This window comes from Muntiacus reevesi, chromosome 10 (assembly GCF_963930625.1).
Source record: "Muntiacus reevesi chromosome 10, mMunRee1.1, whole genome shotgun sequence".
NCBI classification, from domain to species: domain Eukaryota; kingdom Metazoa; phylum Chordata; class Mammalia; order Artiodactyla; family Cervidae; genus Muntiacus; species Muntiacus reevesi.
The window spans coordinates 79016024-79030522 of NC_089258.1; the positions used below are offsets into that span (position 1 = coordinate 79016024).

General features: G+C 51.3%; 1 protein-coding gene and 1 non-coding gene across 5 annotated transcripts in view; both read left to right on the plus strand.

Moving 5' to 3' along the window:
• Nucleotides 1-3435: 3435 nt before the first annotated feature.
• Nucleotides 3436-14499, plus strand: part of PSD3 (pleckstrin and Sec7 domain containing 3) — a 475326-nt gene continuing 464262 nt past the window's right edge. For all 4 annotated transcript variants that reach the window (XR_010658389.1, XM_065901506.1, XM_065901507.1 and 1 more), the window contains exon 1: nt 3436-4256. Coding sequence is in view for 3 of the 4 variants with exons in the window: in XM_065901506.1 (XP_065757578.1) it covers nt 3528-4256 (729 nt within the window). In the remaining variant the exon portion in view is untranslated. The remainder of the gene's footprint in view (nt 4257-14499) is intronic.
• Nucleotides 6679-6751, plus strand: TRNAS-ACU (transfer RNA serine (anticodon ACU)). The gene has a single exon. It is a non-coding gene; the product is annotated as a tRNA-Ser (tRNA).

Here is a 14499-nt window from a genome sequence, read left to right on the forward strand (position 1 = left end):
TTTTTTTTTAGACCTCAAAAGTGTGTGTGTATAAATTCTAAGAGTTGTTAGCATTTATCAAGGAACCTTTCCATGTAAGATAGCATGCTAAATACGGTGTTGACAGATACTTCCACTTAATCCTCTTGACACCTCTATGAAGTGGGTATAGTTAACTCATCTTAGAGGAGAGGACACATTATCAGAGAAGTTAAGTAACTTGCTTAAGGTCACACAGCCACACCATGGGCTCAGAGAAATGTCTGCGTGGCACCAAAGCTCATGTTCTCAGTCCCTGTGCTATTTTACATCACAGCAGACACTCATGTTTTTCTGGCACCTGCCCCTATTTCTCACACAACCCCAGCTCCCGAGAGGACCCCCAGTACTAAGGAAGTGACTTATACATGTCCTCAGGTCAATCCCTCAGCTCTCTTGTCGTTTGCCCAGTGGCAGCCCTGCCATTTGTTTCAGTAAGTTCAGTTGCTCAGTCGTGTCTGACTTTTCACGACCCCATGGACTGCAGCATGACAGGTCTCCCTGTCCATCACCAACTCCTGAAGCTTGCTCAAACTCATGTCCGTCGAGTCAGTGATGCCATCCAACCATCTTGTCCTCTGTCGTCCCCTTCTCCTCCTGCCTTCAATCTTTCCCAGTATCAGGGTCTTTGCCAAGGAGTCAGTTATTCGCATCAGGTGGCCAAAGTATTGGAGTTTCAGCTTCAGCATCAGTCTTTCCAATGAACATTCAGGGCTGATTTTCTTTAGGATGGACTGGTTGGATCCCCTTGCAGTCCAAGGGACTCTCAAGAGTTGTCTTCTCCAACACCACAGTTCAAAAGCATCAATTCTTCAGTGCTCAGCTTTCTTTATAGTTCAACTCTCACATCCATACATGACTACTGGAAAAACCGTAGCTTTGACTAAACAGGCCTTTGTTGGCAAAGTAATGTCTCTGCTTTTTAATATGCTGTCTAGCTTGGTCATAGCTTTTCTTCCAAGGAGTGCTGCTGCTGCTGCTAAGTTGCTTCAGTCGTGTCCGACTCTGTGCGACCACAGAGACGGCAGCCCACCAGGCTCCTCCGTCCCTGGGATTTTCCAGGCAAGAGTACTGGAGTGGGTTGCTATTGCCTTCTCCTTCCAAGGAGTGTCTTTTAATTTCATGGCTGCAGTCACCATCTGCAGTGATTTTTGAGCCCCAGAAAAGAAAGTCTGTCCCTGTTTCCACTGTTTCCCCATCTATTTTCCATGAAGTGATGGGACCAGATGCCATGATCTTTGTTTTTTGAATGTTGAGTTTTAAGCCAACATTTTCACTCTCCTCTTTCACTTTCATTGAGAGTTTACTCTCCTCCTGTTTTTTGTTTGCCTTTGTTTACTCTCCTCCTAGTCTAGTCCCTACTACCTAGGGATGAAACGTTGGCAGTAATCATCTCTGTGGCAAAGCTTGCAAATAGAAAGTCAGAAGGGAGAAGTGGCCTGAAGTCATCACCTCCACCACAGTGTTTTGGGATATTGTTCTATCTGCAGGTTGGAGTTGAAGTGAGACTTCTCATCCGATGGTTCTTGAAGCCCCTGCCCATTCGGGGCAGTTGTAATAAAAAGGCAATTATTTCCCTTCCCTGGTGGTGGTAAAGAATCTGCCTGCACTGCAAGAGACCAGGGTTTGATCCCTGGGGCCAGAAGATCCCCTAGAGAAGGAAGTGGCAACCCAGTCCAATATTCTTGCCTGGAGAACCGCATGGACAGAGGAGCCTGGGGGCTACAGTCCATGGGGTCACAAAGAGTCAGACACGCCTGAGCAGCTGACACTTTCATTCCCTTCTCTGCGCTCCACCTCCTCGCCTCACAGAGGACTGTGTTGAACTGTGAGTATCGAGGCATGCAGAGCACCTGCTGTGATGCCCACACTGCTAAAAGCTAAAACGAGACAGTGGTCCTTCTTCCCAAGCCTCTGTTCAGTAGGAAGACAGAGCTCCTCCCCTTACCATCAGGGCATCACTTAACCAACTAGAGCTTGCTGAGTGATTGCAATGTCCAAGCAGGCTCTTTTAAAGGAGAGTGAGCGAGTTACACAGACATTACTTACATGGGATTTTTGTTGAAATTAAGTGTAATCAGATCAACACATCATTCTTTCAATGGGTGAATCGGAGACATGGATGCATCTTTGGCTGAAATTCTCTCTGTCACAGTGTCTGTTATAAAGGGGCTACAGAGTCCACAGCCTGGCCCAGACCGCTCTGGACACACACAGACTGAGTCATTTGTCAGCTTGTCTGGAAACAAGAAGCCTCCATAAACTTGGGAGGAAAGGCTGTGCAAAGACGTTCAAGGAGGAGAACGAACGCCCCACCACCTCCTCTGAGAGTTTCCAAGCAGCCTCGCCCAGGCAGCGGTGGTCAGCCAGGGCGGGGGCCCCTGGCCACTGCAGGCGTGCCGCCCATGTGATGTCAGGCCGGGGGGGCAGGGGGCTGCAGCTGAGGCCCGGGCAGTGCCATCTCTCCAGGCCCCTGCCAGTTCGTCTCGGATGGCTTCCTGATTCCCTTCCAGTCGAGCTCAAACTGATAAAGAAAAGATCTTTTCCACCCACTGCAGTCCTCTTCCCAGCGTCAAGGCCAGCGCGCCTTTCCTTTGTGAGGGATACTGAGCCCGTTCAGTTCAGTCGCTCCGTCGTGTCGGACTCTTTGCGATCCCATGGACTGCAGCAGACAGGCTTCCCTGTATTAACCCTCTTAATCGGAATTACTGGATGAATTTTCAGGTGATTTCCTGTTGTTCTCAGAATGTAAGAAAACTAAAGGAATTTCCAAAAATAACAACCCTCCTGCCTGATTTGTCACCTGGACAGATTTTCTTACTTCATCTTTTTCTCTTTTTTATTTCTTTCTTATTTTCTCTTTTTCATCTTTAACTATTTTTGTGTGCATACCATGCCTAGTATTTTGCCATGGGACTCTGGGGCTACCCCGGGGAACTCCTGAAAAACCACAGGATTTAAAGAGGAAGTTGATGAAGACATTAAAGTTGTTTACAATTGTGTCACCGATGCAAGAGAGGTGGATTGAAAGTGAGCTTTTAAGTGTCCTGGAGGCTCATCTTTCCATCACACCGGTCTCAGGGTCAGACGTCAAGCAAGAGATGTCGCTAAAAATGGAGGTTGGGATGGACAAGGAAAGCAGTAACTTTAAGTGTCTTCATTTCAAACACGGGGAGGGGGCCGGATCACAGGTCAGAACTTCTCAGACCCCCCCAGGCAGAGGGCAGCCCAGTCCCCACCGCCCCTGCCAGCCCGGCTGCCCCCAGCCCAGTCTGTTCCTGCGATGCTGGGACCTGAGTGCAGAGCCCAGACCCGCGGCTGGGTCAGCCCCCTCCCCACTCCCTGAAGACCCCCTCGGGGGCTGAAGGTGTGTCCTTTGCTTCCTCAGGGTCAGGCCGTCGTGGAGCCATGAGGCCAGGTCACGCCCGCCCACCGCTGCCGACCTTCGCATCCCTGGGCCCCGAGGTCTGAAGCCGGCCCGGCGGGACCCAGCCGAGCCCCCGGAGGCCATGGCCGAGCGGCATCAGCAGACGAAAACGTCCTTCCTCTTCGTGCAGCTGCGGGCGCCCCCTGCGCGCGTGCGCCCCGCCCCGGCTCCAGCCCGGCCCGCGGCCGCGGGGGGCCCGGAGGAGGGCCGCCCGTTCCCGGGTCCCGGGGCCGGCTCCTCGGCGGGCGGGGCCCTCGGGCCCCCTCCCCGGGCTGGCCCTCCCCCGCCGAGGCCGGGCCGTGGGGCCGCGGCGCCAGCCGCCCCCTGTTGCTCGGCTCCCGCGGAGGGAGAGGAGAAAACCCGGGCCCTGGATGCGCGGAGGGGGCGCGCTCGCGGGCCCCCCGGTCGCAGGCGCTCCCCGGCCCCCGCCTCCGGCGCGCGTGGACGGCGGCAGCCCCGGCCATGCAGACCCCCTAGCCCGGCTCCCGGCATGGGCGACGGCGGCCGCAGCCCCTCGGTGGGCTGCACTCCCTGGCCGGACGGTCCTGCCCGCCGGGACGTGTGGAGCACCGGCCCGCAGGCTCAGGACGCCTCGGAGTGCTCCCTTCCGCAGGCCCAGGCTGCCGAGGGCGCTCAGAGCCAGGGGGCCCGGGGCGGAACCGAGGCGCCGGCCCGCAGCCCCGCGCGCCCACCGAGCGCTCAGGGTGCGGGCACCCCCGCGCGGGCCAGCCGCGCCAGGCTCTGCAGGCACCGTGCGCCCCTCCACACCAGCAGGAGCTGCGCCGCCCCGCCTGCCGCCCTGCCTCTCAAGGTAAGAAAGTGTGTGCGGCCGAATCCCCGAGACCCGCGCTCTTGCCAGAGAAGACAAGAGTGGACCAGGTGCCAGATGTCCTGCAGGACCCCCAGCTCCTCGCGCTGGGGTCGCCTGTTCGCTGTGCGCGCCTGGCTCGCTCTTCTTTGCTCCGCCTGCACCATGAGCTTATTGTGTGGAAGGGGAGAGTGAATACTGCTTCCCAAGATTCTGCCAGGGATGAGAGCAGGAGAGTTGGGTAGGGATGTGCAACTTTTATGGGGAACCGAGAGAAGGGATAGAGGCGGCACAGAGACACTTGTTGAGCCCTGGGCCGCACCAGCCTTATGCTGGGTGTTTTTGCCTATATCCCACTTAGCTGCACAACCTCCTGGGAGAATGCAGGCTGCTATCCCCAACTTCAGATGAAGAAATTGGGAAGTGGCTGGGCAAAAATCCTCCTCTTCCCTTCCGAAATGGAAAAGACAGAAGCAAAACCTATTCTCCAGAATGGGCATGGAGCCTTGGGGAGGCTTCAGGGGGATGGTGGAGGTGCCCAGCACCCTCTGTACCTACGGGACCACCTTCCATCCCTGCCGGCAGGTGGATGTTCGCCCTGGGCGTCAGCCTCCAGCCCCCACTTTCCTTCCCGTCAGGAGGGAAAGGGTAGCCCCAGGTGGGTTCCAGCATCTCTGCCAGCTCCTTTCTGGCCAAGCCTCCTGTTTGCTATTAGCATTTTATTCTCTGCGTCTCCACTCAGCCTCCTCACCAAGCTGGTGTCTGAGCCCATCTTCCCGGCTCCACCCAGCTCAAGTGTCCCGATCCCAGAATGGGTGGACAGAACTGACAGGTATGCTTTTGTGTTTCCTTTCCTGATAGCGTGGACGACCTGCTATACTTTGCACACAGGCAGTGAGGGTGAGGGTGAAGAAGCGTGTCAGGGGAAGGGGTGGTGGGAAGGGGTGGAGGAGGGGCCCTCCTGTTGGAGTGTGTGGTTGGTCCCCGTGGAGTGGAGCTCCCCGGGAAGTCACCGGAGAAATGGATGGAATTCACATCAGGAGGGAACCTCTCCCAAGGCATGGGCTTCATCTGGAGCCCCCGTCTCTCTCCCGTGGGCTTCTAGGGGCTTCTCCTTGCCCCTTTCCTCTTAACAGGCAGCCGGTAGAGTCATGGTGGAGAATCAGGGAGAGAGGATGAGCTCAAGTTCTCTTTGGAGCAAAACTCTGGGAAGAAGAGAGATGCGAGCGTGCTTCCTTAGGAAACAGTTTACATTCCATCCTAGTGCTTGTATCACGCATTTCCTACAGGGATTTAAGAGGAATGGCATATCCCTACGTCAGAGCCCAGGCTCCGAATCTGGGGTCACGGGGAGTTGTTTGTGTACTTCGAGGCCGCTCTGATGACTTGAGAGCTCCTCCTCCCCTCCTTTCTCCTCCATCTTCCGGGTGATAAGAAAGCCCCAGAGCTGTTGCCAGTTCTCTCGGGAGAGGCACTGGGGGAGCTGGTCCAGATGGGTCAGGTTCTACCTCGTCTGCCCACTTTAGCCACATGTGCTAACAGGCCCCCAGACATCTGGTCCATCTAAAGCAAGGACGGCAAGATTCCTGGCTAAAGGTGGAAACCCCAGATTCAAGTCCTAACCTTGAGCAAACCGCCAGAGCTCTCAGTTTTCCCATCAGAAAACACTGTGGACCCACCTGCCCAGCAGTTGCTGTGGGGCCAGCGAGGGTCTCTCGGTCGCCCTGTCTTAGGGGAGAGAAGAGAAGCAGGGTCCCTGAGACCAGGTGGGACCGGGAACCATGGAGTCAGAGGGGTCAGCGAGGGACTCCAGGGTCAGGGGACAAAGCAGGGCTAAACTTAGCCTCGACCGAGCTGGTCACATGGTGTGATGCTCTCTGTCCCAGGGAAGAAGTGAAGTGTGAGTCGCTCAGTCGCGTCCGACTCTTTGTGACCTCATGGGCTGTAGCCCGCCCATGTAGGCTCCTCTGTCCCTGGGATTCTCCAGACCCGAATACTGGAGTGGGTTACCATTTCCTCCTCCAGGGGAATCTTCCTGACCCAGGGATCACACCCGGATCTCCCGCATTACAGGCAGATTATTTATCATCTGAACCACCAGGGAAGCAGCCGGAAGTCAGCCTTCAGAACTACAAGTCCTTCAGATGTTTGGGGCTGTTACCAGCCAAGTGACTCTGCCTATCTTGGGTGTTAGAGAAGGGAAAAGTCAGCAGAGTGAGGTTTCCACCTGCCCGGCCCTGGGGATGTGAACACGCCCTTGGGTCTGACAGATTCGTGCCTAAGCACGGCCCAGTCCGAATGCGTTGGAATTTAGCTGTTCGGGTCACAGCAAAGCGGCAGCAGATTTCTTGTGAGCCATCAGTTGAGAGGCCTTTCACTGGATACACGCATAGAAATGTGATCAGTTGCTCCATTTATTGGGAATTCCCTGGTGGTCCAGTGGTTAGGACTCTGTACCACTGGTGCAGGGGACCTAGGTTCGATCCCTGGTCAGAGAACTAATATTCCCGTATGCTGTGTGACACAGTAAAAAAAAAAAAAAAAATTTACTATATTTATTAAAGTGAAGTGTTGGCTATATGGAAGCAAAGATATTTTCCTATGTGTGTATCATAGGATGGAGGTCCTGGTATCAAGCAGACAAGTCTAGATCCTAAGTGTCGTTCCTTCTTCATTGCACTCTAAATAGCCAAGTCTATTCTTCCCAGGTGGCGCTAGTGATAAAGAACCTGCCTGCCAATGCAGGAAACATAATAGATGCAGGTTCGATGCCTGGATTGGGAAGATCCCTGGAGGAGGGCCTGGCAACCCACTCCAGTATTCTTGCCTGGGGAATCCCATGGACAGACGAGCCTGGCAGGCTATTGTCCATAGGGTTGCAAAGAGTTGGACACGACCGAAGCGAGTTAGCACGCATTCTTTCACTGTTGAAACAGATGGAGTCCAGAGTGAGGGACTCCCATCCTTGCATCCCTGCTGACTTCCATCTTTCCAAGGGTGTGCACACAGATCCCTTAGTCCCTCATTCAAACCGTGACTGGGCTTCCGTGACCATGCCTGCAGCCCTCTGTGCCCCTGGGGGGCTTCCGGAACATGGCCCCCTTTGATCAGAACCTCCCAACGCTGCGAGGCTACACTGTGTCACTGTACCCACTTCGTGGATGAGGAGACAGAGGCTGGAGCATGGTCAGTGACCCAGGGCCAGGACACAGCAGTGACGGGGACAGAGTTCCTGGGGTCCCTGAGGAGGCTGGAGCCCCGCTCTCCTTGCCTTCCTTGGCAGGCAGCCCACCGCCCCTGGGACTGGGGGGTCTGGGGCTTGGGAGAAGGGGCCTCAGGATCCTCAGGTCTAGTGACCTGGCCTTGGTGATGTGTGACTCAAGTCTGGGACTAACGATACAAAGACGCAGAAAACAGACACAATTCAAACGAAAAGGGAAAAAAAAACTTCCTTTACAATCATTTTGGGGATTTTCCATGCCATTGTTGTGTTTTACTAAGTCTTCCTATCTTATGTATTTTATGCTTTGAAATAACGAGTTTTGGTGTGTAGATGACATTAGAAAATTAGCAGTAAGTAATATTAAAAATTTGCCCCCAGATGTCAAGCCCCACGCCTACAAACCCCACCTGTATCTTTAAATTTTCCAGCAAATTTACTTCTTTATCTTGATTTTCCTCTCTCTCTTCCTCTCCCCTCTCACAAACAATCAGTTTTTTGAGTTTTCCTCGCCAGCCGCTAGGAGTGTTCAGGGTTTAGAAGGGTGAGGGTGAGCAGGACGGACAGGGTCTCCCCCGGGGCTGGAGGTCAGGCCCTGGGGAAAGTGGGGGCCAGTCATTCCCTGAGATGCTGAGGGCAAGGGGGAGGGGGTCCATGTATACACGGCAGACAGGAAAGAATAGCTTTAACCCTGTGTCTCGCCTTGAAACAAAACTGGGGTCCGAAATATGTCTGTGAAGTATGTTACATTTTTGATCGAGAGTTCTTATTTAGAGCAGAGGTCCCTGGCACTGAGGTTCGGGGAGTGAAATGAAGCTCTGGTTCTGCCAAGCAACTAGCTAAGCGCCCTGACGACTCACTGAGCAAAGCGAGGCTACCCCGTCTGACCCCTGAGGCCTTTCCAGCTCTGACCTTCTAGGATAAGTATGAATCGTCAGATCCAGAAAGGGAATGAAGTAAAAGGATGAAACTTATCTACTTTCATCTCGTCTCTAAAGATTATTTTGTCAAAGGGCTTCACGGCAGGGAAGCTACATGCCGTGGACTTGTATGTCTCGGGCGATGTGGAATTTCAGCCAGGGGACGCTCTCTACAGGGTCTGCACTTCACAATCGGCTGAATGAATGGACCCTGGGAGCGGGGTTAACACCCAGTGATAGAGTCAGAGCCTTCTTTGGGCATTAACACAGATCGCCCACGACATTTAGGGCCACCGTTGTCTGCCGCCTCTCCGCTAAAGGCTAATGTTTCTTTCTCTGACCGGACGGCAATTTGAATGAAACTCCTTTCTGAAGTTGAATACTGACCCCCAGATATACCTCTCTTCCAGGAGGAGTCACTGATCTCATCTGGAGTTAATGTTTAACTCCTCAAGCCTGTTTGACTTTTCTGGCCTGTTGTGAGTTTAGAAACTGTTCTGCGCACAGAATGATAAAATTCTAGATAATCCTGTCTTTATAGTCATCATTCTTGGGGAGCGATGTAGAATTTTTTTTTAAAAGAAGCTAGGACAAAGAGAGAGCTTACACAAATGCCATATAGTAATTTGAACAGCGATGTATTTAAATGTGCAGTGGTGGCCCTTTTAAAGGGGGATTTTACTGTTCAGAAGACTGTACTGATTGGAATCAAAAGCTTATCTTTAGTCTATTTTACCCTGCGTGGCTGTTGACATAGATGTCTTGATGTCTTACTTGGATAAACAAAGCCTGAGGTAGCAGAATGGGTTTCAGCTCTGTTTCATCTTGTGGTTTGCCTCTGCGTTCCCATGACAACCTTCTCTCACTCCTTCTCTGTCCTTACCCCTCCCTTTGACGTTCGCACAGACGTCCTGTGGTCAGCATGCGGGGGCCACTCTCATGGAACCACACCCTCTTCTGCACTCTGATGGGAGAAGAGGGCAGAGAGCACGTGGACCGCTTGACGTGGTTCCCCCCAAGATGTGGAGGGAAGATTTGCCGTGGGAGCTGGGACCCAGGGTCTGGTTCGAGTTAGCTAAAGTAATTTGGTTCACATGAGCTGAGTAAAGGTGTTCTCTTTCAGTCTGGGTCTAAATTCCTGCAACATGAAGAGATCATACTCTAGTTTCCTACTCTCTAGCTCAGGATTCTAAATTCTTGCCAATCCATTTGCACTCGTGTTTGTGACAAATCCACCGAAGGACAGCTTTTGATGACAAATCTCTACAAGTCTATCATGTTTAGAAGTCCCTACTGTTGGGAAATTTCTTTGTTGGTTAAATTAGATGCCTCTCCAGTATCCAGAGCATAAAGAGGAGCTAAAAACACATTTTAAAACATTGTACACCAATATATAGCCTGTTTTCCAATCTCAAGTGCTAATTTTTTTTTTTTTTTTTTTTTTTTTATAAAATATTGATAGTACTCGTCAAGTATTAGGTTTGGCCTGAGAGTATTTGGAGAAAATATTAAATTGAGTTTTTTTTTTTGTTTTTTTTTTTTTAATCAAAGTGAAGTCACTCGGTCGTGTCTGACTCTGTGACTGCATGGACTGTAGCCCACCAGGCTCCTCCATCCATGGAATTTTCTAGGCAAGAGTACTGGAGTGGGTTGCCATTTCCTTCTCCAGGGGATCTTCCCGACCCAGGGATTGAACCCGGGTCTCCCACATGGCAGGCAGATGCTTTACCGTCTGAACCCCCAGGGAAGCAGGAGTTGTGTTTAGTTTTCCTCCCATGTTTAACAGAAATACATTTGCTGAAAGGTATTGGTGTTTTTAGTCCCAGGAGTCAATTACTCAGCGAAGGGGATACTGGAAATGGATTCCAAAATTGAGACCCAGAACGACAAAGAGGCTGTTCCTCACTCAGCCAGTTGGAATCTGTTCCAGCCGTTGCCTCACTTTAACTGTCCCGATTTGTGCCCTTGAACAGAAGTGCTCTGTTGCTAGGAGATTAGCTAGGATCCTTGGTTGTGTGTGATAGAAACCCTCAAGGCCATGTCACGCCCAAGAGGGGAATTCAGGAGCAGAAGCACCCTTGCCTGCAAGTGTCGGGCGGGTGGACCTGCGTGGAGGTGCAGCTGGGTCTCAGAGCCCCCCGCCGAGGGCTCCGGAGGCTCCAGGTGTCATTTCATCCCGCCGGCCGCCCTGTGACCTGCCTGCCTGCCCTTCTCGGACTGGTTCTTTCTCCTTCTGCACGTCTGCTCCCTCTCCTCCCTACTCCCCGGGAGGAACACAGTCGCCCCCCATTCCCAGGTTTCCATCTCCTCTCGTTGGAGACTGGGGTCCTCGGGCCTGCCTCCCTGTCCGTGAAGAGGCTGCTCCGTCCAGTGTAGGTTGGGGGGGGGGGTGTCCACCCAGCCTGCTATGTGGGGGCAGGGCCCGAGGCAGCGCCCATGGTGAGGTCAGGTCTACCGAGAGCCAGCGTCTATTACAGCCCCGTGAACCTGCGGGAGGGAAGGTTCTAGAAACTGACCTGCAGAGAAGGGGACCGCTGGGGCCAGCCAACCCCATAGGTGACAGCGACACTCTCAGGGGGTCTCACCTACAGCTTATAAAGTCACTGCTTTGTATAAATGTCCTACTTGAGCTCTCTCAGATTTTAGGGAGGCCAGTTTTTGTAGCTTTTAGAGAGGTTTTTTAAAAGAATCCCTGAAGTGAAAGTGTGGAGTGAAAGTGTTAGTTGCTCAGTCCTGTCCAACTCTTTTGCAGCCCCATGGACTGTAGCCCGCCAGGCTTCTCTGTCCGTGGGATTCTCCAGGCAAGAATACTGGAGTGGGTTGCCATGACCTCCTCCAGGGCATCTTCCCAACCTGGGGATCAAACCTGAGTCTCCTGCAGGAGATCCTGCCTTGACAGGTGGGTTTCTTTTACCACTGTGCCACTTGAGAAGTAAAAGAGTCCCTGAACAAGCAATGTATTAGATTCAGATTACTGCCTGATGTTGTTAATAAACAGATTTATAAACTTATAAATCTGTTTATAAACCTATAGATATATGCTACTGGGCATAATATGGCAAGTTTTCTTTTTCAAAGGCTTTTTTTTTCCTTTCCTTTGGATTTTTTTTTTTAAATCCAAAGAATTTTTTTAAAGAATTGCGCACTCATTGATGGCTGCGTTGGGTCCCAGGGAGGTGGCTTCTTTAGTGGTGGAGCGCAGGCCCCCGGTGTGTAGGCTCAGTGGTGGTCGCTCACAAGCGTAGTTGCTCCGCGGCACGTGGAATCTTCCTGGACAGGAAACTGAACCCGTGTCCCCAGGATCGGCAGGCAGCTTCTTAACCGCTGGACCACCAGAGAAGTGCTCCTTGTGGGTTTTTAGAGATTGTAAGATGCTACGAGATTCACACAAACTTAAGTCGTTAGGTGAAACCTCCTTAGGTGAGGTTAGCAGGGTTCCGTGTGTGATTCAACGTTGCAGCCACTCCTGGATGCCCACAGGACCTGAGAAGCGAGGACAGCGGGGAGAGTATGGTTCCTTGAGCTGAACCGTGTCTGAAGAGCCCTGGCTCCGCAGGGTCCCTGCCCTGGGCCGCCGAGGCCTGCCGGGTGAGGCCTTCCCTTGGTCCAAAGGAGTCCGCAGCTGTGGCTCCTTTCTGGCTGCCCTTGTGTTGTGCACATTTCCTGTGATTATTTTTTAGTCGATTTTAACTTTTCGGAATCTAACTTTCAATTTTCAGGATGTGTGATTTTGCATTAACCTTTCAATTACCAGTTCTAGCAGATTATGAGCTAAAAAGCCCCACAGCCCTATTCAAGCACTTACCTTGTTCTGCCATTTGAGAATTCCATTTTATCTGCAGGGAGCTTGGTTACCCTTCACTGAGTTCTCAATCTGACTGTATGACAAAGTAACAATTAAAACGTCACCCCATCCATCCCATGCCGTAAGCAGAGAGATTTGACTTAATCTTTGTCCATAAAGGATTTACAGTGCCCTACAACCAGAGCATGACGAAGAATCTGCCTGCAGTGAAGGAGACCCAGATTCGATCTCTGGGTCTGAAATATCCCATGGAGAAGGGAATGGCAACCTACTCCAGTGTTCTTGCCTGGAGAATCCCATGGATGGAGGAGCCTGGAGGGCTGCAGTCCATGGGGTCGCAAAGAGTCAGACACGACTGAGCGACTATCACTTCCACAATTAGAGTGCACAAAATGAAAATGATGGTGAAGGTAAATTAGTGACAAAGAATCAGTTCTAGGAAAATATAAATAAGTGTCAAGATGTAGAAAAGATCAGGTCGAGATCAGGAAAGGAACCCAAAAGAACATGCCACAGTGGCCGAGAGAGAGCCATGTTTGAAAGTCACATTTGGCCCTGCGCTTTCTAGATGCTCAAACTAAAGGAGACATGGTTAGCTACACAGTTATAACTGTGGGAAGGGTTGGGAGGGAAGGGGGAGGAAGAGGTCCTCTAACATGTTCCACAGGAATCAGTTCTCTTAGAAAACCGAATTTTGCCTGGCCTTTAAAATAGCACTTTGGAGAAAAATTTTTCTGAAGATCACTTAACGTTTCCTGTCTGCTTAGACACATGAACGTGTGTACAACGTAATTAATTTCCTTGATAACTTGGGCAGTCACTGTGACAGCACTTTTGCTTGCTGGCAACTTCAGATCTGTGAGATCATTTGCTTCTATACATGATGCCTCAGATCTGCTGGCTGAGTTCTCTTTGCTTTTTAGTAATGTTTCAGTTTGTTCCATGCAGGCCTATTCCTTCTTGCTGCTATTAGCGTCTGCCTCTAATATAGGGCTTCCCTGATACCCCCGCTGGTAAAGAATCCGCCCGCAATGCAGGTGACCCTGGTTTGATTCCTGGGTCAGGAAGATCTCTTGGATAAGAGTTAGGCTACCCACTCCAGTATTCTTGGGCTGCCCTGGTGGCTCAGATGGTAAAGAATCCACCTGCAATGTGGGAGACCTGGGTTCGACCCCTGGGTTGGGAAGATCTCCTGGAGGAGGGCATGGCAACCCACTCCAGTATTCCTGCCTGGAGACTCCTATGGACAGAGGAACCTGGCGAGCTACAGTGCATGGGGTCATAAAGAGCTGGACACGACTGAAGCGACTTAGGACAGACCCTGTGTACCTTTGGGCCATCAGGGGCATAAGTTACTGGGGAACTTACTCAGAGCCATAGGTAGGCAGGGCCAGAGCACACGGGGTCTCTAACTTTTCAGTAAGGAGTTTGAATTTTATTCTAAGTACAGTGGGAGACTTTGGTGAGTTTTAAGCAGAGGAGAAACACAGAAATTAAGGGAAGCCTCTGTGTGTTTATGAAGTGACCTCCCTACAGTTACTCTGCGGGTTATAAGATTGAATACCCCTGTTTCCCACTTCCTAATCTTGTCAAAGAAGCCTTGAGGGCACACAGCTTAACTCCCTCTGGACATTGGGGGCTCTCTATTTTTTTTTCAAAGTCCTTTAGTTCGAACTATAGAGATTTGATGAAGTCCTAGGAGGAAGGTCCAGTTACTCAAGGATTTGAGATTTCCTCAAAGGAACCTGCATTCTAATGACAGACAGTAGAGCAGATCTTTTCCATATTTGTAACCTCAAAAAGTTAAACTTGTTCTAGTGCATAGTGTTTATGATTTAAATAGATACTCCCCTTTTTTGAATATTACATGTGTTGCACATGGTAGGTGCTCCCTAAACGTTTCTCAACTTTGAAATTATGACAGAACCACCCCAAGTGAGCTTCTCTTTGACCAGCTCTTTCTATTCTTTCCTTGTGTGCTCTCATCCTTCCTGTTCACATTTGCAGGCAGTGAACTGTGAGGCGTCCATGCCCATGACTCAGCAAGCAAGGGGTCGTTGTCAATGTTGGATTCAACCCAGAGTAGAATAAAATTTCAAACTATCTTCGGGGTCATAAATTTAGCATAGTGGTGTTTTTATGAAAATGTATTTATCTTGTGACTTGGACTAATATTTAAGGAGTTCTTGGGTGGGCCCATAGCCAAAGAATTACAGTAATATTTCTGACTGAGCTTGGTGACCTAGTTTTCTGAATCTATTTTGTGAATAATGAACACCCCCCCTCCCCCGCCCCGCCCCG